Genomic DNA, 21582 nt, shown 5'->3' with positions numbered 1-21582 from the left:
CAAACACCAGAAACACCCAGGATTTGTTTTGCTGTCTCCTTCCAGACATAATATTTGTTTTGCTCCCAGGTAATTAAGGTCAAGTGCTCTTTCATCAGCCGTGCTGCTTCAGCTCCTGAGCACAAACACGGTAAATATTTGATCTGCATCAATATCATGGGTTATGGCTAGTGGTTGCGACGTCACAGGGGTCATTAAAGCGCTACTATCAATAGACTTGTCAGAGAAGGGCTTGACAAGTGTCCCATTAGGCAGCTGTCCTCAGTAAACAGTTGTAGACTGAACCGTCGCTCTGCCTTGTCAGGGGACGTTTTCTGAGGAAGTCACATTGATCTCCGGCATCACAGCAGAAAAGATAACAATCCCCGCGCATGACAAGAGACATCTCGACCCAGAAACAATGCATGGAACCATGCTTTACTCCGACTTAACAGAGTCATCTAAACATAGGCCGGGACCCATTAACACAAGTGGTCATCAAATTTGCATCACTTTGGATAATATCATAAACACCTGTTATACTGTCGTTTGTCTTACTGGTCCACAAGAAAAATCAAGACACACATGTATAATGAAAAGGAGATCAGACAAAACATGAAAAGAACAAAGCTTATAACTCTGGAATATTCACTATTATCACAACAACTTTAGTGTATGAAGAGGAGGACCTTGTTAAAACATTTAAGGGGCTCCTTTAACTTTTAAGAATCCAATCAAATGGACTTTCTTCAAATGGACTGTTGCTACGTGCCAAACATCACAACAGAGAAAGAAGGCATAAGTTAGATTGCCTCGGGCCAGCCGATAGAAGAGATTCTGCTTCTCTACAACAAATGCATCCATTCAAGCACAGCACAGACCAGTACTTTCAAAAGCCATTGTTAGCTTCAGCATATGAAACCATCTCTGGTGACTTAACTTCAGATCACCTTAAGAAGGGGCCCGGGGACTTTTTCTTCTACCGGCTTTGAAAGTTCACCCTCTAAACACAGTAGACTTGTCACGCAACCCTGAGGGACCCCAAGCCCAGATAACACAGGCACAGAACCCACTGCATTCTCTACCTGGGAGTGTGGGCCAGCGTAAACCTCCGCTGCAGAGAGATGCTCCGGTTCATCAGAAGCTTCCTGAAGAGAAGCGGGGAGTTTCGGGGTGACCCGCGCGGGGAGTGGTGGGGGGACATCTTTGGGGATGTGCCCGGTGACCTGGGCTTGAGTTGGACAACTGGGAGCCTGCTGACCGGCTGCTCCTCTGATCTCTCGCCAGGACGCTCCCCCACAAAGGTGCTGGCTTCGCTCATGGTTTTTATTTCAGTAGCTCGGCTCCTCCAGCTTCTTCGTCCCAACGGGCTACTCTGATTAACCTTGAAGACTGACCGCTCCTAACCTCCTCTGACAGAACTGCCCAGTCAGCGAAGAAGCAAGCAAAGCTTGAACTACCCCTCCATTATGGTTGAAGCTGAAACTGACTGTAGTTGGTGCTCTTCAGGAGCACTCTGAGAAGGAGCAACCTAAAAAGCTAGTTGGCTCTCTATCTGACCCTCCGCTCGGTTTGGAAACAGCCCTGTCACATAACCACGGCTAACAGCCTCAAACATTGGTGCAGTGCAATCCCTCCCCAGCTGGCCCAGGCCTTTGTTTACATAACTGCTAGGCCTTCCCTCCCGCCCGACTAAATATGGACGTTTGATTTACAGTGAGCGACAGATCTGCCTCCTCCCCCTCCTCTTGCCAGAGCTGTATGCCGGGCCTCTCTTTAAACTATGCTCCATAATTACTTCCTCTCTCAGTTCCTCTGAGTATAAACATTAACCCGTACTCAACTTAACATCACTCCCGTCCAATTTCCAGCGGTGTTGTGACGTCTGAAAAGTTGCTTCAAGAAATCTGTTAGCCTTTCACATGCTCACAAGTCTACCAAGGAAAAGTCACATGAAGGGCCCTGACTATAAAAAGCCAGGGCAGATAAAGTTATAAAGAGCGTGGGCCCTGTCACGATGTCTCTCTATCTGGGACTGGGGGGGGCCAGATCCCCTGGGGGTTTATTATCAGGAGGAGAAGAGAAAAGGTTCTCCTGCGATCTTACGACTTGCAGCTGAGCACCGCTCTCCCCAGAATAACTGAGGAGTCGGAACATCTGACACAGGAGGGAACCTATGACAGCCAGCCAGACAGATGCAAACACAGGGTTGCCTTTTAAAACAGGATCTTTTGGTTCTCTCCCAACTGTCAAATAGTGTCCCTCTCAATAATAAACACCACACCTGGCGAGAAGGGCTTCTCAACCCCTTTTGGAGGAACTGCCACTCTCACAACTCTCAAATCACCACAAACCAGCCCATCAAGGTGGACAGGGCAACAACAGAAGGGCCAGGAATAGGACACTTCCATTGGACAGGCCCCACGGCAAGGTTAAAACTCTGGCACAACTCGCCTGACGACGAATCGGATTGACAATCATGACTCATTACACAGGTCATCGACAGGCAGGTTAATGATTTCAAGTGTAGGAGAGTTATGCAGTGGATTAGTCTTTATCACTCATAAGAGATCTGTAATTAAGAAGGCAGGCTAGGATGTATGGAAAGTTCGGTCGGAATGTCCCCAGTTCAATTGTTCCAGGCGTTTTGTAAGTTGTTTCAACATTGGAGACGTAGGCGAAAGAAAAACAGAGAGAAATGTATTTTTGAAAAGGGTATTAGAATGATGAGTGTTCCCGGGCTTTAGAAAGAAGACAACGTCTTGTAAATGGCTCCCATAAGAACCAGTAACTAACAATAGTCACAAAGCATACGGAACAGTGTCTGTTTCCATTGAACTGTGCACTAGCTTGTATCGTGTACCAGTCACGTGTCATCACTCCCATTCGGCCGACGCTCCAAACCAACCGACCACCTGAGCTACTAAATCCCAGAGAAGGATTTTACTGAGCAGCACCCTGTTTGGACCCTCCAGCCAGCGATGAGCGGTACCAAGCCAAGATAATTTCTTTCTACACGCCAATACCGGAAAGGTTTCGATGTTTGTCTCGTTTGTTCGTTCATAACATCTCTGGGGGATCACTCCGTTTTTTTTCTTTTCTTTGGCTAGCCAAATTGGGCCAGTTTGTACATCCTGGGGTGGTCCTTGTATGTACGTAACAATATAAGCTTGTCATCTTATTATACATTTGATCAAAAAAATTATAACATATTTGAAACAACACTGTAATGGCAACTTAACATGTGAGCACAAGGTCTTCTCTCTGCTGAGACAATAGGACCGCAATGAGAAGCCTTTAAATAGAGAGAACCATGGTTGTTAATGCTGCTTCATATTGCAGTGTGAAGTGGCTCCCCCTATGGGCCAGTTGTAGCATCTTCCAGAACCTGGCCGCTCATTCTAAACGTTAACCTGAGATCCAAAACAGTAAAACTAGAATCGAATCATCTGAATCATTTTTTTTTTTCAAATAAATAGACCGCTTCCTCCCCAAGGCTCCACAGCGAGGAGTTACAGCTGACTACACAGCAGAGAAATAACAGAGTTCAAGAGGTTAGCATGGTTGGCATGGTTGCAATGGTTTGGGTCACGTTTTCACGGCTGATCTAATAAGTAAGCCTATACCACAACTCCCTTGACCCAAGTGTGACTTTTAACCCTAAATCCCTTGTTTGACTAGCCTTTCAGTTATTTTCTATCCTCACAGGTATAGTTAAACATGGACACACACACATTTAATATTTAGTGATCCTTGTGGGAGAACAAAAGATGATTCCCATTTAAAGTCTTATTTTTGGAGGCTCCCAAAAGGTGCATAATTTCTGCAGTAAGTTCGGATCCTTGGAGCGGCATAATAAAAGGTCCCAGGGCCTTGCAGGCTAGTGGGAATTACATGCATAGGAACAGGAACTCCCGAAATCCGAGGTTGGTGGGACCGGTGTCAAACACAAGGTCAGAATGTTTCTTGTCTCATGTTGTAGTATCCTTGAGGGGATTTCTGGTCTCCACGACTACAGTGTGACCTCTCTCTCGGTTTCCCCCCTCTAATACACACAAGCTCTGTTCACATTCTCTATGTAGATAAATATTGTTAGATTTAGATGATTGATAGATACCAATGGATGGTTAGTCATAGCAGTCATCCGTGAAACTTCATCCATTAATCACTAGAAGATCATAATCAGGAAGATTTCTCAAGAATTAAGTTGACAATTGAGTAACTTGGTAATATCAAAACTTTATAGGACCATGTCCTGATTTATTCAGTAGGGTTCAGTACGTGCATAATTCATCCAATAGCAACTGGAAGTCAGCAATGACTTGTACTGGAACAACTATTTAAAAATACATGTATCTTTTTATTTCTCTGAAACGCCCATGAACAGATAGATGGCCCTACTCCAGCAATAATCTATTGCTGTTCCCACTCCCCCTACATCCCAAAACAGAAGGAAGAGAGATGGAAGGCCCCAGTAATCCTAAAATAAACCCACAGACTAACAACTATAGAGATATTAATGGGTTTGGAATTGGGTTCAACAGTAAAAAAAATAAAATACGTACTTGAGAGCTCTGGAAAAGCAGCCGGTGATGGTGTCCAGGCTCCTTGTGGCCTTGAGACGACTTGAGGAGGACACAGACATGAGCTGGCCTCGCTCAGCACTCCTGACCTCATTCAGGTTGGATTGCCTCTGGGACAGAAGGGGGAGCTGCAGCATCCCAGAAAAGTTTCTTCTGACAGCACAGGCGACATCTGACTTCACGACGGGCTCCGGAGACACCTCCTCTGAATCTTCATCTTCTTCACACAGGTAAAACATCTTCCCACTGTGCCTGGACAGGAGGGCTAATGTTAGGATTCTAGAAGACTGTGATAATTCTTTGGGATGTGACTGTCACAATGTCCTCGCTGGGAAGAGTTAATTGCACTCATACTCAATCAATCAATCAAATGTATTTATAAAGCCCTTTTTACAACAGCAGTTGTCACAAAGTGCTTTACAGAGACACCCGGCCTTAAACCCCAAGGAGCAAACAACAGTAGTGTTGAATTTCAGTGGCTAGGAAAAACTCCCTAAGAAGGTCGAATTTTAGGAAGAAACCTAGAGAGGACCCAGGCTCAGAGGGGTGACCAGTCCTATGGATACTATGGATCTATTAACGCTTTCATGTGGACACACACATAGACACAACTGGATTCTATTGTTAATCCATTAATCTGAGACTTTTAAAGAAATACAATAGTTAAAAAAAATTAAAATCCAAATCGTGAGTTGGATTGGCTCTCCCGAAACTGTAGATTTTACTACTGGTCTGCAAATACCTGTGTTGTCACGTTTTGGGCTTGATGACACAACAGCATCAACCAGCTGTCTTAGAATACAGTGCGAGGATTGTCCCCTATTTTAATGGAGTAGTGTTCATATCCTTACCCACCTTAGAAGTTACTGTATAATAATACTACCATCATGCATAGCACAGTCTGTATTTAGAAGCACTGGAGGAAAGAAATGACCTCAGTAGAAATACCTTCTTCAGATATCTGCAGATTGGAGACTACGTACATCTTATCATCTTCCCGCATTCGAAGACACAGACCTCAAAATGTTTGGTGGGCTCAATTGTTCTCTAACAAGGAGTTATTCCACACAAACAATATGAGACCAAATACCAAACACAATTGCTCAAGTTTGATGTGAGATAATTCTGCCGGAATATGTGGACAATGCATAAAAGTATATATTTTTTTCTAAACAGTGAATCAGAAATACCCTCAAATAAAAGATGCGAATCTATACTTCAACCTCACAGTAATTATTTGATTTCAAATTCCCAATTGTGCAGTACAGAAGCGAAAAGAGGAAGAAATTACCATTTTGGCAGGTAAAAATAGCAAGACAGAGATACAGGGTCGCAAACCAAATGTTGCCATGTTTGTAGGACCGTTGAATGAACAGTCATAAAACAACTACGACATTTTTTAAGATACAACTTATTGAAGTTAATATAGTATTGCACTAGTGAGTTTGTCAAAAAGCACATTGATTATGGAACGGGCTGCTATTCAAACAAACGCTATAGTACCTAGCATTACATAGTTTCCACATCTTATCATTACAGTTTTAGATTCAAAAACATGCTGTCCAGTAACGACAGACTCAGTAGCCTAGATATAGAATGATTAAGGAATAACAACCCGCTCCAGATTACATTTCAAAGGAAAATCCCAAACCAAACCTCTCTGAGCGGAAAGACTTGATTAGGGGCCTTTCTTCATGCGTTTCACAGGTCGTGCCCAATGACACAGTCCCACAGAAATGTTTTGATCACCATGTTTTAGATCCATGTAACAGACATTTTTAAATATCCATAAAACTGGCCTTTTGCAATCCAATTCACCGCAACTAAACTATACTGTTCCCCTTGATCGTTTTTATAAAAACTATGCTCAATGCACCTGTTGGCCAGTTCGGTCCTATAAGGATTTGAAGTGTACAACAATCCAAAAGAAACGTTGACTCCTCAACTGCAGGGAAAGAGATGACAATATATGTTGGTCCGAATGGTACTTTATTTGCCAGCCATGATTCATGCGTGTCTATCTCCACAATCTGCTAGCCTCAGATACTGGTTTGGCAGGCCAAAGAGGTTAGGCAGGCCAAAGAGGTTTTGGCGGGCCATAGTGTAAGAGCGTGGTGATATTATCTAGCAATTATGATGCACCGCAACATTCCCAAACATGTCTTCATAAATCATAACAAGTGGAAAACAATAAGATGGGTTTCTTATCTGAGATCAAGTGAACTTCTGCAACTGTTTAATGTCAAAAGTCAACCAACATTACAGTATCTCACAAAGAGGACTGCACCCCTCACATTTTTGTAAATATGTGAGTATATATTTTCATGTGACAACACTGAAGAATTGACCCTTTGCTACAATGTAAATTAGTGAGTGTACAGCTTGTATAACAGTGTAAATTTGCTGTCCCCTCAAAATAACTCAACACACAGCCATTAATGTCTAAACCGCTGGCAACAAAAGTGAGTACACCCTTATTAGCCATTTTCCCTCGTTAGTGTTACAAGGTCTCAGGTATGAATGGGGAGCAGGTGTGTTAAATCATACTGGTCACTGGAAGTTCAACATGAGACCTTGCTCAACTATAAGAAGATTGTCAAGACCCTGAAACTGAGCTGCAGCACGGTGGCCAAGACCATACAGCGGTTTAACAGGACAGGTTCCACTCATAACAGGCTTCACCATGGTCGACCAAAGAAGTTGAGTGCACATGCTCAGCGTCATATCCAGAGGTTGTATTTGGGAAATAGACGTATGAGTGCTACCAGAATTGCTGCAGAGGTTGAAGGGGTGGGGGGTCAGCCTGTCAGTGCTCAGACCATACACCGCACACTGCCTCAAAATGGTCTGCATGGCTGTTGTCCCAGAAGGAAGCCTCTTCTAAAGATGATGAACAAGAAAGCCCGCAAACAGTTTGCTGAAGACAAGCAGACTAAGGACATGGATTACTGGAACCATGTCCTGTGGTCTAATGAGACCAAGATAAACTTATTGGGTTCAGATGGTGTCAAGCATGTGTGGCGGCAACCAGGTGAGGGGTACAAAGACAAGTGTGGCTTGCCTACAGTCAAGCATGGTGGTGGTAGAGTCATGGTCTGGGGCTGAATAAGTGCTGGCGGCACTGGGGAGCTACAGTTCATTGAGGGAACCATGAATGCCAACATGTACTGTGACATACTGAAGCAGAGCATGATCCCCTCCCTTCGGAGACTGGGCTGCAGGGCAGTTTTCCAACATGATAACGACCCCAAACACCCCTCCAAGACGACCACTGCCTTGCTAAAGAAGCTGAGGGTAAATGTGATGGACTGGCCAAGCATGTCTCCAAACTTAAATACTATTGAGCATCTGTGGGGCATCCTCAAACGGAAGGTGGAGAAGCTCAAGGTCTCTAACATCCACCAGCTCTGTGATGTCATCATGGAGGAGTGGAAGAGGACTCCAGTGGCAACCTGTGAAGCTCTGCTGAACTCCATGCCCAAGAGGGTTAAGGCAGTGCTGGAAAATGATGGTGGCCACACAAAATATTGACACTTTGGGCCCAATTCTGACATTTTCACTTAGGGGTGTACTCACTTTGGTTGCCAGCGGTTTAGACATTAATGGTTGTGTGATGTGTAATTTTGAGGGGACAGCAAATTTACATTGTTATACAAGCTGTACACTCACTACTTTACATTGTAGCAAAGTATCATTTCTTCAGTGTTGTCACATCAAATATTTACTAAAATGTGAGGGGTGTACTCACTTTTGTGAGATACTGTAGCTCTCACTTTTTTCATAAATTATGTTTGCATTTTCTTTACACATTTTTTTCCACACTGTACAAACATTTCTGTCTTCACATTTTATTGTTGTAGAATTAATTCATAATTGATAACCTAAATGTGTGCCGGTTTCCTGAAAATAAAAAACTGAAATATCTAAAATGTACATACGTCCCTTCGCCATGACACTCCAAATTGAACTCAGATGCATCCAGTGTTATTTAAAACATTGTTGAGTTGTCTCTAGAACTTAATTGGTGTCCATCTTTTCCAAATACAATTGATTGGAGAAAACCAAGTCATGAAGTAAAAGCAACTTTCTGTAAACCAATGAGCTGTGTCAAGGCATAGATCTAGGTAAGATGATAGAAATTAAGGTTATTATTAAGCAGTGAAAGTTCCCAGGAACACAGTGTGCTCTATTATTGTGAAGTAAAAGACATTTGGAGCCACCAAAACTCTTCCTAGAGTTGGACGTTCAGTCAAACGAAGTAATCCGACAAGGGCCTTAATCAAGGAGGTAACTAAAAACCCAATCATCACTCTAACTAAGCTTCAATGTTTCTCTGTAGAGATAGGAGAACCTGCCAAAAGACAAACATATTTGCAGCACTCCATTAGTCAGGACTTTATGGTGGAATGGCCAGCCATTCCTGGTTAAAAGGGATATGACATGCTGCCAGAAGGACTATTTTGGTCTCCAATGATACAAAAATCAAACTATTAGGCTTAGGATAATCTAGGTTAATCTTTTTTTAGCACAATGAATGACCCAAAGCACAATGCTGGAATGGCTTTGGGAACAGTCTGTGAATGTTCTTGAGTGTCCCAGTCAAATCCCAGATTTAAAACCCATTGCACACCTGTGGGGTGGGGAGACCTGAAGATGTTTATTGACCCCCCACCCCCCACCCCCAATCTGACAGAGTTCATAAAGATCTGCTAACAAGAATGGAAGAAACTGCCCATATCAAAAAGTGAAAGGCTGGTAGAGACATACCCAAGACTTAAAGCTGTGATTGCTACAGTAAAAAGTAAAAAGGGTCTAAATACTTTGATAATTCAGTTTTTTATTTAAATAAAATGGCACAAATATGTTGTTAAGATTGATAGCAAAACATATTTTTACATCAAGTCCTAATTAGTCAAGTCCTAATTACAAACAAATGTGCAGGAAATTAAGTGGACAGGATAATTTCCAAAAGCACAGTACTTTGCACATTTTATTATAGATTGATTATTTATACTGATCTCATAAATACATACACATTTGACAATTGTATGTCGTTACACTCTTACAATGCAACAGCAAACATCTGTAGGCAGTTGCAGCTACAGAATTGTAGTCTTTCACTGCATTGGCATACCATATTATTGTTAACAAACGTATAAATACATTATAAATTATATTAAATAGTAATAATACTATACCCACAATTCAATTTAAAATTACAATATTTATATTTTATGATGCAAGAGAAAGCTATTGCTCATAAAATATCTGAGTTATTAAATAGAAAAAAATGAATTAATACAGGAGACAAATACTTTGCTGGTATTAAAACAAAATTGTGTCATTTATGGCATACCAATACTTTAATTAAACAGGTTTCCCTCTGCCACTCCTCTATCAACAGAAGAATAACATTCCAAAAACATATATAAAAAATATAATAGAAGTCAACTTCAGCAGGAAACACATCAATTTGAATGTTGAATTTCATGAGGCTGGTAGATGATCAGAAGAAACCCCGGCGACTGAAATGATGAGGCCCCAGACACTGAATATAATTACCATATTAACCAACTACACAGTGCCGAGTGTTATCTTCACTCAGTGCAGACGGACACTACACAAATAAGACAAGCATTTTTCGGCTTCATGGCGGCGCACCGCAATAAAGTTTAACTGAGAAATGGTATAGGTCCTGTGTTGTACGAGGTGGCAAGGCAACGCTCACTGTTAAACAATTGTTTAGCATTAAAAACTTGAATTATCGTCGTTAGCGCATTTAAGGCACGAAGGATGGGGGGTATTGGCAATGTCAGTGATACTGATGCTGAATTCAAGTAATTAATTTTGTCACAAAGTTCCCAATACATTGTTTGAGCTTCTCGTGTGACCGGCCGGGTTCTAAACCTCACTCCTCCTGTTTGGGCTTGGTCAGAGTTCAGTGCGGTCTCTGGGTTCTCCTTCAACGACCTTGTCTCCTGACACAACAGAGTACAACGATGCATACTGAGGACCTGTCTCTTTTGAAGTGTAATGTTGGACAGAGAATAAGCAAAACGGCGCCAGGTCAGCTCTTACGGTGTTTGAGGTAGGAGAGATAGGTGTCCCACCCCAGAGTGATGATGTTGACATAGAGGACTCGGAATTTAGGAGGCAAGAAGTAGAAGTTGATCATCTGTGCCGCAGGCCAAACGCACCAGTCCGCCTTCAAGGCAAAGGAGCACAAACTAGAGGAGCATCCATGGGCAAAGACTGGTTTAGATTCGTTTTTAATCCAAGCCAGTCAAATCAAGACCGGTCAAACAAAGAATATAATAAAATCAAAAGAGATAAATGGGCAGAGTAGCAAAGGCCAAAATGCAATGGAATACTACGGGCAAACTATTCAAAAGAAAGATTTTTTTTTTTAAATCCACTTACCTTGTAGAACTCCCAGAACTTGTCTTTGAATTCCTCCAAACCCTGAGAGAGACTGTGGCCCTCCATCTTGCCCATTCCTGGACAAACAGATGATTGTAAAAACAACTGTTTCTCACACAAATCGCATGGATTCGTTTTGTTGCTAGGTTTTGCATTAGGAAGACTTCCCCCCTATTTCTGCCAACAGTCCAAATAGACATTGATTTTACTCAGCATTCCAAAGCGTTTACATACTGGGGGGGGAAAACATAACCCACCAATGAAATACCATGCTCCCATGGTCGGTGATGCAATCAGCTGATCAGTTAGGACTTTCTTGACCACAGCAGGTAGAGCGTTGCCAACGAAGACCTTGTCCAACCACTGGTACCAGTAGTGCATGAAAGGACCCATGGAGCATCCTACTGCGAACATGCTACCTGCAGATGGCAGTGTTAGACAGCCGCATGTAATACATGTCTACAGTTATTGACATCGATATATAGGCCAGTAGTAAGGATTCCCGTCGCGCGCCAAGGTAGGGCCTTAGCCGCATGCTTGTCGGTCAGCTGAAGTGTTCATAATTTATTTGACCGAGAAAAAAAACGCTTCACTTTCAGACTAGACATCCAAGCGAGCTAAACTGTGCCCCTCGGTATCCGTCTGTGTAGTTCATGTATTCCTAGTCAAAAATCGCGTAGGATTTTCCATCATAATTCGGAAGCATCCAATAAGATTACTATTTCCTATTAAAATTATATAAGAAACCTCTAGCAGGAATGTTGTGTTTCCAATTATAAACCCATAAGAATCATATGGGATTTGTTTCCATAAAAATGTGTACAGAACGGTTATAAACTACGACTGTTGATGTCTGGCTCATATTTTTACAACATCAGATACATTTGCTTCATATTGTTGCACACAGGGGAGCTGTTACGTTCGATATTATGTTTATTTTCCTAGAAGAAAGGTGTTGGGTGTACCGTTCGGGTGCTGAATGCAGAAATTGTTTTGGACAAACGTGCTTTGGAAACCTACGTTTCTTTGACATCCTGGTGAAATATTGACCAGTCGCGTTCATGACACAGCTAACAAACGTTTCTAAGTGCGTGCACACATTAAGTTATGGTCCCGTGGGAAAACATAACCCACACGAAATAAAATGCCCGTACAACGGATTACTTCTAACACAGGCCAGTTTGAAATCTAGAGCACAAAAATCATCCAATCATAACATTTACACATGCAAATGTGAATTATAATTGAACATCATTGTGGACGCCATGCATTTTTTTTTTAATGATTGACTATAATTAACTTATCTTGCCGTACGATATACACACAATTTATTCCCTTTTAGAAACGCAGTTTCATAAGGCGAGGTGTTAAAGGTGGACATTGGACAGCATGTTGGCTGCTGTTCTCGGTTCAAGACCTTACCAGTTCTAGCCCAGTCACGTGCCTTGCCGGGGACTCTCCGTTTCTCTCTGGTTTGCTGAAGGATGTCGCCGGCGGCAAGCATACTCCCACAGCTAACGGTATTGGTTACAATAAGAAACCGTCCTTTGAAAAGCGGCTTCCAGTAACCAGAAATCTTGACGAGAAATTCTCTGCTGGACTGCGGAATCATGATTCCTATTGGTTCTTAGGCTATTCCAAACAATGCGAATCTAATTGAACTGGTTTACCTCCCGATGTCTTAATCGACCTTAAACATCCAACCATGTCGACATCACTGTTCTACTGTCATATACAAGTACATTCGTTTTTGCAGTAGTCTACTATTGAAGACCGCGGCTTTTCAAAGACGTACAGCAAGTTGTTTCGGTTTTTTTAATGATTGATTCAATAACAGAGCGTCTTAACGCGTAACGAGGAGGAGTTCAGGACGTCATACTCCACAATGCTGCGCAAAGTACAGCAGCCTGACGCACGAGACGAGACGGTTTTTTTGTGTGTATTTCATAGTTCTCTATTCGTTCAAACCTATAATAGGTTGTAAAAAAGGTGATTTGACTTTTAAAAAATCCCTACACTAACACTGCACTGTTAAGGCGATTGTGTAGGTGTGGGCTACTATTCATTCCATGAAACATAAGCACAATGCATAGCTAAGGTATAAAGGTCATATCTATGTTTAAGAGTACATTGCTTAGGCAGAAATGGTTTTAGCAGGAATCCTCCTAGGACAATAATCTATAGTGTAAAGGTTGTATGTTTTTGGAAAACCAAACAGGGCTTAATCTACTTCATGGATTTTATATCTGGGAGTAGATTATGTGCACATGGAAAATGTGTGGGATCTTCTATTTCAGCTCATGAAACGTGGGACCAACTCTTTTCACAGTGCCTTTGTTTGGTATAGATTTGTTCCTTGTGTGTAGCAGAATCCATTTTGAATTATTTAAATTGGGAAATTCAGATGACACACCCATGAGTGAGCTGTGTGCCATATACAAATTACATGTAAATTATAATGTATAAAGAGACTCAGAGAAGTATGTATTAGTAATGGGGGCGGTTACAGTTATGCACATCCTGGTCGAAATTGTGAAATTTTGGCATTGATTTTGAAAATATGACTGATGCAATCCTTTTATTTAAGGATTGTGATCATATGTAGCCATTTATTATCACATAGTTGTTTGGCTTCTTTTAAAATCATAATGATAACAGAAATCACCCAAATGGCCCTGATCAAAAGTTGACATACCCTTGAATGTTTGGCCTTGTTACAGACACACAAGGTGACACACAGAGGTGAAAATGTCATGTAAAGGTGAATTTCCCACACCTGTGTCTTTTTAAATTGAAATTATTGTCTGTGTATAAATAGTCAATAAGTTTGTTAGCTCTCATGTGCATGCACTGAGCAGGCTAGATATCGAGCCACTGGGAGCAGAAAATAACTGTAAAAAGTCCTGTGTAAGGTAATGGAACTTTATAAAGATGGAAAAGGATGTAAAAAGAGCCTTGCAAATGCCAGTCAGTACTGTTCGATCACTTATTAAGAAGTGGAACATTCTGGGATTTCTTGATATCAAGCCAAGGTCGGGTAGACCAAAGAAGATTTCAGCCAAAACTGCCAGAATAATTTTTCAGGATACAAAGAAAAACCCACAGGTAACCTCAGGAGAAATACAGGCCGCTCTGGAAAAAGACGGTGGGGTTGATTCAAGGAGCACAATAAAACAATACTTGAACAAAAATTGGCTGCATGGTTGAGTTGCCAGAAAGAAGCCTTTACTGTGCCAATGCCAAAAAAAAGCCCAGTTACAATATGCCCGACAACAACTTGACACGCCTCACAGCTTCTGGCACACTGTAAATTGGAATGACAAGACCAAAATAGAGCTTTATGGTCACAACCATAAGCGCTATGTTTGGAGAGGGGTCATCAAGGCCTATAGTGAAAAGAATACCATCCCCACTGTGAAGCATAGTGGGGGTAGACAGATGTTTTGGGTGTGTGAGCTCTAAAGCCACAGGAAATCTTGTGAAAATTGATGGAAAGATAAATGCAGCATGTTATCAGAAAATGATGTCAGACAATTTGCATTATTTTGCATGAAAGCTGCGCAGGGGATGCTCTTGGACTTTCCAGCAGGCCAAGTTGATCCTTCAGTGGGTACAGATGAAAAAGGTGAAGGTTCTGGAGTGGCCATCACAGTCTCCTGTCCTTAATATCATCGAGACACTCCGGGGAGATCTCAAACATGTGGTTCATGCAAGACGATGCAAAGACTTTGCAAGACCTGGAGGCATTTTGCCAAGACGAATGGACAGCTATACCACCTGCAAGAATTTGGGGCCTCAGACAACTATTATAAAAGACTGCATGCTGTCATTGATGCTAAAGGGGGCAATACACAGTATTAAGAACTAAGGGTATGCAGACTTTTGAATAGGGTTCATTTTATTCTTTCTTGCCATGTTTTGTGCCATTCTGTTATGACCTACAATTGAATGTGAATCCCATAAGAAATAAGACGTGTGCTGCCTGCTCAGTGCTCACTCATGTTTTCTTTAAAAATGGTACATATATTACCAATTCTCCAAGGGTATGCAAACTTTTGAGCACAACTTTATAGTCATGCGAATGTGATATATTGTGTCTGTGGCTGACGTTCAGTGGCATGGATTGACCAGTGGCCTTTGGGTATTAGCTGTATGGGAGAAAGAGAACTAAAGATAAAGAACAAGGTACCAGCCTTTTCTCATTGAAGTTTTTTGGTGCTAGTGGATTGCTTTACTGTCTTGGTGCCAGCAACAGTAGCAATGAATGTACTGACATTGATTTGACCCGGTTTATGTGTGTTTTGACATTTTAGTTTGTATTTTTGTATGCGTCTTGATGCAGACGTAGTGGGCTCTTTACTACTGAACGATCCACTTTGGCATCGTCCGTTTGAATTGATTAACTGACAATGGGCAACTTAACACCTGTCACATGATAAATTAAACAAGGGTAAAATATTGTAGCCATGTCTTGTATCTTCCTAGGTGCCTGACATTTGTTCATTGCACTCCATTGGACAAATTCTTCTGAAGCACATGAATACCTGGTGAGCAGGCCTATAGCTATGGAGAACATAGCTGCCCAGGGAGAGCGGGTTATCATGCCATGTTTCTCCTAAGCAAGACTCAGTGAGGATATCCAAAACCACCATATAGCCTTGTGCTAAGAGCACCCAAACCCCATTGGTCAGTGCAATGAGAAATTGAACAGGTGTTCCTAATAATCCTTTAGGGGAGTGTGTGTGTATATATATAAACTAACTTCATAAAATAGATCTTCTCAAATACTTTGCTTTATTTGTCATCCTGTTACAAAAGACCAGTTAAACATCATCCCTCCATAAAAAAGTATTGCTATCAGAGGGCTTATTTATCATGAAATTTCTTATTTCCTGATACAACCCATGGCATCCCTTTTCTTGGTTCCAGAGTAACAGTTTGTAACCATAACTATTCATGGTCACCATCCATATCTGCTCATTAAACACGAAGGCATAATGTCAGTATGGTGACGCAGTGACGAGAGAGGATTCACTCGTTATGACAGTAACTTCTGTGACGTTTCTTTGGGACTGCACCACAGGCTTCAGGCTTGGGTCCCTGAAAGAGACAAGATTACAGACCTCACAGGACTGAACACTTGACCCCATGGCACACAAGACACACACGCCAGAGAAAAGCTACCTAAAAAAGGTAAATTACTCGCTATATTTAGCAGGGCGTGTTCTGCAAGCATGTTCTACACTCACTGTAATCCCGGTATCTTTGTCAAGGATTTACATTTAGCCAGTGAATAGACTTGGAGAAGAAAGGACCAACGATCAAGACATAATACGCATATTGGAATGGTCCTTTTCTTTGGTCAAAACGCACCTTGTACATGCTGCAGACCAGAGTGAAGAGTGAAGCCATTGCTTTATCCTGAAGCTCGTCTGTGTGCACCTAAAAAGAAACCAAAAAGTATAACAATCTAGACAAACTTCTTCAAATGTCTGATAGGTATTATTATTCCTTAACTGTATCAGGTGGTAATACAGTTCATTCCTTAAAGCGTGAATCACCACACAGATGCTGTGAACATACCCCATCGATGACAACCCACGGCACATACTCGTGGGCCGGCTTCAAGGAACCAGTCTTCACGGCATTCTGATGCATCAGCTCATTGCCCTGTGCTCCCTTAACACAGGCCATGATACTGTCCCACTTGGTTTGGGGGCTATAGAGCTCCACACACTGCCGAAGGGAGGGGTGGTCAGAACAGGACTTCCAGGTGTTATTTGGTTCAACATTCTTCAAATCTAGCAACCTTTCAGTTACTGGTCAACTCTATTACACAGCCCTGCCGCTCCATTCTAATATTTACAATGGTGTCCAGCCATATCTCACGTTTCCATCCAACCATAACCTCTTACCACGTGAGTAGAACATAGTAAAAATAAATACATATTGCAATTACACATTACAAACTCATATCCTCATAGTTTTGATTTCATCAATGGTATTCCAATAAGGCAGTGCTGTATTTGGTTTTAGGCATGATCATTTCATGGTCTGGTGTAGACAGAAGGTAAGAATTAATGTCACTCACCATGGGACCAGCTTTGACCACATTAGTAGAGGCTTCCATACAGTAGATGATCTGCAACGCCTGACTTCCTGTAGTATTCATTATGCATGTCTTAGAGGGGAAGGCACACCCAAAACAACAAAGAGGAAGATGTCATGTTAATGTGCAGAAAAGAAAGAAAATAGCATAATGCTTCAGTCTAGATTAAGCTGGAAGTCGCATGATGTCAACTAAGAAAAAATGTGGTGACAACTGATACTTCTACTCATTGCTAAAACGTTGGCCTACGTAGTGACACGTTCATCAAAATAGGGGTGTAACGGTACACGTATCCGTACAGGACGTTGAGTTCGGTGCTCGTTGTGGTCCGAATTGATATAGTCTAACATACTAAACTCAGAGTTTCCCCCAGAGAGGGCATATTGTTTAAGTAGCCTAGCACAGAACGAAGTTTGCTTACCGTAAGAAATTATAATGTCAGCTAGAGGACGACATGCTGACAAACAGCCAATTCCTCCCTCGTCTACTAACAGCAGACCTGGACGAGCTTTCAGTAGCTTGCAACCAGGAACCATGAGCTAACATTAGCAAGGCTAACTATAACATTGAGTTAGCGCTTAAAAAATGTAGTTCCATTTTTCGTATTAGTATTCGGAAATGCATTCTTTATCGGGCATTGGCGCGGAACCGCTTTCTCACCGGTGAGTATTTGCAAAATGCTGTCATTGTTTTACGGGAAAAAAAATCCTCCCTAGTGCAGCTTTAAATACAGTGGCAATGGGCAAAATGTATAACTTCTAAAATTAAAATAAATGTAATGTTTTGCATATCTTTTCCCACTGTACCGAACTGTGACTTTAGCGTACCGTTACGTACCGAACCGTGACTTTAGCGTACTGTTACACCCCCATCAATGAATGTCAAATAAACTGGTGTAGTCGCTAGGGAATTATTAGGCAATTACTTTAACAATAAATGTGTATTCCTTAATCTACTCAGGAGACCAAAAAATTTGAATTAATTATAAATAAAACATTATTTATAATTAATATCTCACCTCAATCATGTTACCAAGACACTCTTCCTCACCGTGCTGACAGACGAAGGTATACGGTTTCTCTTTTCCGGATTCCTGCAGCAAAACAAAGGACAATTATTCAAACAAAATTCCACAACGCTATTTCAAGTTCCGTACCAGTGTCAAACCAAGGCTCGTGAGATGAGCATTGTCCACGCTTCAGCGTACATACTTGTGCATTTCCGAAGGGCACCAATGTCACACTCATAATATCCTGCAGCAAGACCCAGGTGGGTAAAAGCACAGTGGTGAGGAATTGTCTGCATCCAGGGCAGAGACTCTCAAAGTACAGCTCTACTTGGACAGATTGCGCCAGTGCTTTCGGCCTGGTGGCATTGGCTTCCAGGCACTGCTTCAGAACCTGACACACAAGAATGGCAGAATAAGAATAGATTAAGAGGGTGTTTTGTTCCCTATACCATACAGTGAAGCACACATCCTTGTTAGAATGCTACGGCCTTGTACCGCCAAGTTATGCTCTCCAAGTTATACAGCGGACGCCAAACTACCTGCCAATCAATCAAATACAGAGTGCACGGACACCTGCAGACCACACTAACCCACAGTCACCATATGACTGGCCAACTGGAGGTTACTTCACAGGGTCTCTCTCTGACTGCACCATTGTAACCACAGTAACATTTTCACAAGAAAATGGTGTAATTCAGGATATGAAGACTGAGAAATGGTATGGGTTTAGATTTATGTACTGTCGTAAAAAGTCACAAACTGACTGTTCATTTTTGTAAAAAACAAACAAAAAACAACTATTCTAAAGGAGTGCCTTTTTGATGATTTTGCGCAATTTGATCAGGTGTGATCGTGAATTTCGATTGGAAATGCACTTTCTGCTCATCTTCATACTAAAACATTTTTTAACCTCAATTCACGTTGGACTCAACTCACACAAAGTATTATTTAACATTATAGCTACCTCATAGTATTCCCACTTCCTGTATTTCTGACAAACAAAGTCAGCCTGTCTAAGCGTTGTTTTGTATATCCGCAAAAAAATAATAAATGAAAAAGTTCCGTCTTTGCTTAATAAAGAATTTAAAATGATTTATAGGTTTACTTTGTAAACAGACTTAGATTTACTACCAAATACGTTTTTATGTTTATTATTAGCTATACTTGATGACTTTTACTGGAGTAATTTTGTATTAGTGTATTTGCGGTCTAATTCCCCCCTCCTCCAAGAACCTTCTCCAAAGGCGTAACTGTGGTCTCATTGTACCGCACAGAAAACCTACCATGTAAGTGTTACCAAAACACTGTTTCCGATAAGATTCTTACCCCGCATTCGATAGCTGAGTCCAAAGAATCACACCATTGCGATGGGGAAGACAAGCAAGGCGTAGAATCTACATTTGCCCAAATAGTCAAAACCGTGAATACGATAACACTCTTCATTTTACCTTCACCACGCACACAATCGACAGTCAATGAATATAACTTTGTAGTTAGTGATTCAAATACTTGATCACGTTGCCCTCCTCCTAGATGCAGAGATTTTCAATTTTGTGATTGGTTGTCAGTCATGTGATCATTTGTGTCACCTAACACCGGCATATTTTTTAGTTTGTTTTATCCAACTTGAGGCAGATGACACCACTTTACTGCAGCTAAGCAGTTTGTAATGCCTCGTGATGCATTTAAACACATAGATGAATATAATGTATGGCCTGGTGGTCTGTTCCGGAATAAATGCAATAAATGTGTAGTTTTACCATAAATGTTAATAGACCAGGCAGTTAAACAGTTTGCACAATTCTGATCGTTTTGCACGAACTGTTTTTTTTTATAACAATCAGACCAGCCTTTTTTGTGTATCACAGGGCAAAAGATTAAAATGGGGACGTCTACATAATTGCCGCCATTATGAAATAACTTAGTGCCCGCATACTATTCCATATCAGACATACTATTCCATTTTATTTTATTATATTATAAAACATCTATTTGCCAAAGACACATCATAGTGTTTTCTAAGAGGTATTGAGTTTTCCTGAGTTGTCCACCCAAAGTGACCTTGCCTGAATGTACTAAAACCATGGTTTTGCTGTCCAGCAATGACTCAAAACATAATGTACTGTGATTGAATGTATTGTGCTTTGTGTGTTTCAAAAGCATCCAATGCTGTAATTGGTGTGTAAGACATTTTTATTAAGGGTATGTTTTTGCAGTTGGGCAGGCTTACACTGTTTGTAATTTAAAATGTTATTCTGAAAGACAGAACAGTGTTGGTAGGAGGGAAGACAGACGGGGGATTGTCAAAGGGCGGCATGCTGGATTTGAACCCAAGCCGGCTAATTTATGCACCTTGTTTGGCACCAAATATAAATTATTCTATTACTTTGGAAATGTGCTATAACATTAGGCTATGCAGATCTATCTGCAGATCTAAGGCTATGCAGATCTTCACAGAATTTTTTTAATGAATATCGTTTTTAAACTAACTTTGTTGAATAAATTGACTTTTGAATGGCAGCTATAGTTTAGCTTAACTTCTTACAGTGTGTTGCTTGTTATGCTATATTTTCAAGGTCGCTTCCTCAATGCTAAAAAACAGTGGTCTGTTGTCTCCAAAGAATAAATATTTTAATCTTTCCACATCAGCCTGTTGGACTACAATTACAGTTGTGGTCTAGATTTTTACAGACTCTGTGGAGCACTGATTTAAATACAAAACACATTTTAATAAAGGGGCTGGAGGTTTATATGAACATTTCAGTACACTGCTGTTTCTAGGCATCAGCAACAAATGCGTCCGTTTAGGGTGGGGTTGCTAACCCCCAAAAAACATATTTTTATGATGTGTAATTTCGCAATGTGGTCAGTGCGGCAATGTCAGTCACTCACGGTGACTTAATTCGCCCATGTTGGTTAACATGTTTATAGACCGCTGAGTAAGTAAATCTAGCCAACTTCAGTCACCTCCAAAACGACTTCATACCCCTTATGAAGATCAACACATTTTTTTATATAAAAAAACCCAGGTAAGGAGTTTCCTTGTCTGTAGTTCACACCCCCTTCATATGTTGGTACATCAGTGCTTTAAGTCTCCAATTTGGTGCAATCAGTTTTGGCAGGGAGTTACAGTGATCCCGTTTGAATAAGCTGCTGAAGACCATTCTTATTGAAAAAACCTTTAAGCTCTGTCAGGTTCCAAAGACACTGTCAAAGAACATGAAACTTTAAGCCATGCCACGCATTTTTGATGAGATTTGGAACAGGTTTACTCAAGCACTTTTACCTTAACTGTAGCTTAAGGTAACTGTACATTGTTTCATTGATTTTCACTTCTATACTAACATGTTCTCCAGACTCTAATGAAACATTCCCACAACAAGCTGCCACCACCACATTTCACAGTCGAGCTGGTGTTCTTCGGGTGATGTGCCATGTTGGGTTTGTGACCAATGTAACACCTTGCATTTTACCCAAGAAGT

The 21582-nt window shown here is 41.3% G+C and overlaps 3 protein-coding genes across 6 annotated transcripts in view; all 3 read right to left on the bottom strand.

The window, feature by feature from the left end:
- Positions 1-6303, bottom strand: part of pde4ca (phosphodiesterase 4C, cAMP-specific a) — a 48768-nt gene extending 42465 nt beyond the window's left edge. For 2 of the 4 annotated variants that reach the window (XM_029119166.2, XM_020045610.3), the window contains exons 1-2: positions 6219-6303; positions 4545-4814 (exon numbers count right to left, since the gene is read on the bottom strand). In XM_029119166.2, the coding sequence (XP_028974999.1) occupies positions 4545-4801 (257 nt within the window). In that variant the 5' untranslated portion in view covers positions 4802-4814; positions 6219-6303. Of the gene's footprint in view, positions 1-1064; positions 1566-4544; positions 4815-6218 lie in introns of those variants that run through there. The other 2 variants (XM_010894291.4, XM_020045609.3) reach the window with 2 other exon arrangements.
- Positions 6304-9419: 3116 nt separating this feature from the next.
- Positions 9420-12792, bottom strand: mpv17l2 (MPV17 mitochondrial inner membrane protein like 2). The gene is made up of 5 exons (XM_010894278.4): positions 12405-12792; positions 11240-11401; positions 10983-11059; positions 10641-10767; positions 9420-10540 (listed from the first exon to the last, which is right to left on the bottom strand). The coding sequence occupies exons 1-5, from the start codon at positions 12592-12594 to the stop codon at positions 10494-10496; spliced, it is 603 nt and encodes a 200-aa protein (XP_010892580.1). The 5' UTR covers positions 12595-12792; the 3' UTR covers positions 9420-10493.
- Positions 12793-15755: 2963 nt separating this feature from the next.
- On the bottom strand, positions 15756-19603 carry ifi30 (IFI30 lysosomal thiol reductase). The gene is made up of 7 exons (XM_010894264.3): positions 19427-19603; positions 18303-18491; positions 18110-18184; positions 17074-17163; positions 16566-16718; positions 16356-16424; positions 15756-16082 (listed from the first exon to the last, which is right to left on the bottom strand). The coding sequence occupies exons 1-7, from the start codon at positions 19541-19543 to the stop codon at positions 16014-16016; spliced, it is 762 nt and encodes a 253-aa protein (XP_010892566.1). The 5' UTR covers positions 19544-19603; the 3' UTR covers positions 15756-16013.
- Positions 19604-21582: the final 1979 nt, after the last annotated feature.

Source organism: Esox lucius, chromosome 3 (assembly GCF_011004845.1).
Source record: "Esox lucius isolate fEsoLuc1 chromosome 3, fEsoLuc1.pri, whole genome shotgun sequence".
Taxonomy (NCBI): Eukaryota; Metazoa; Chordata; class Actinopteri; order Esociformes; family Esocidae; genus Esox; species Esox lucius.
This window is presented reverse-complemented; position numbering and strand designations above follow the sequence as displayed.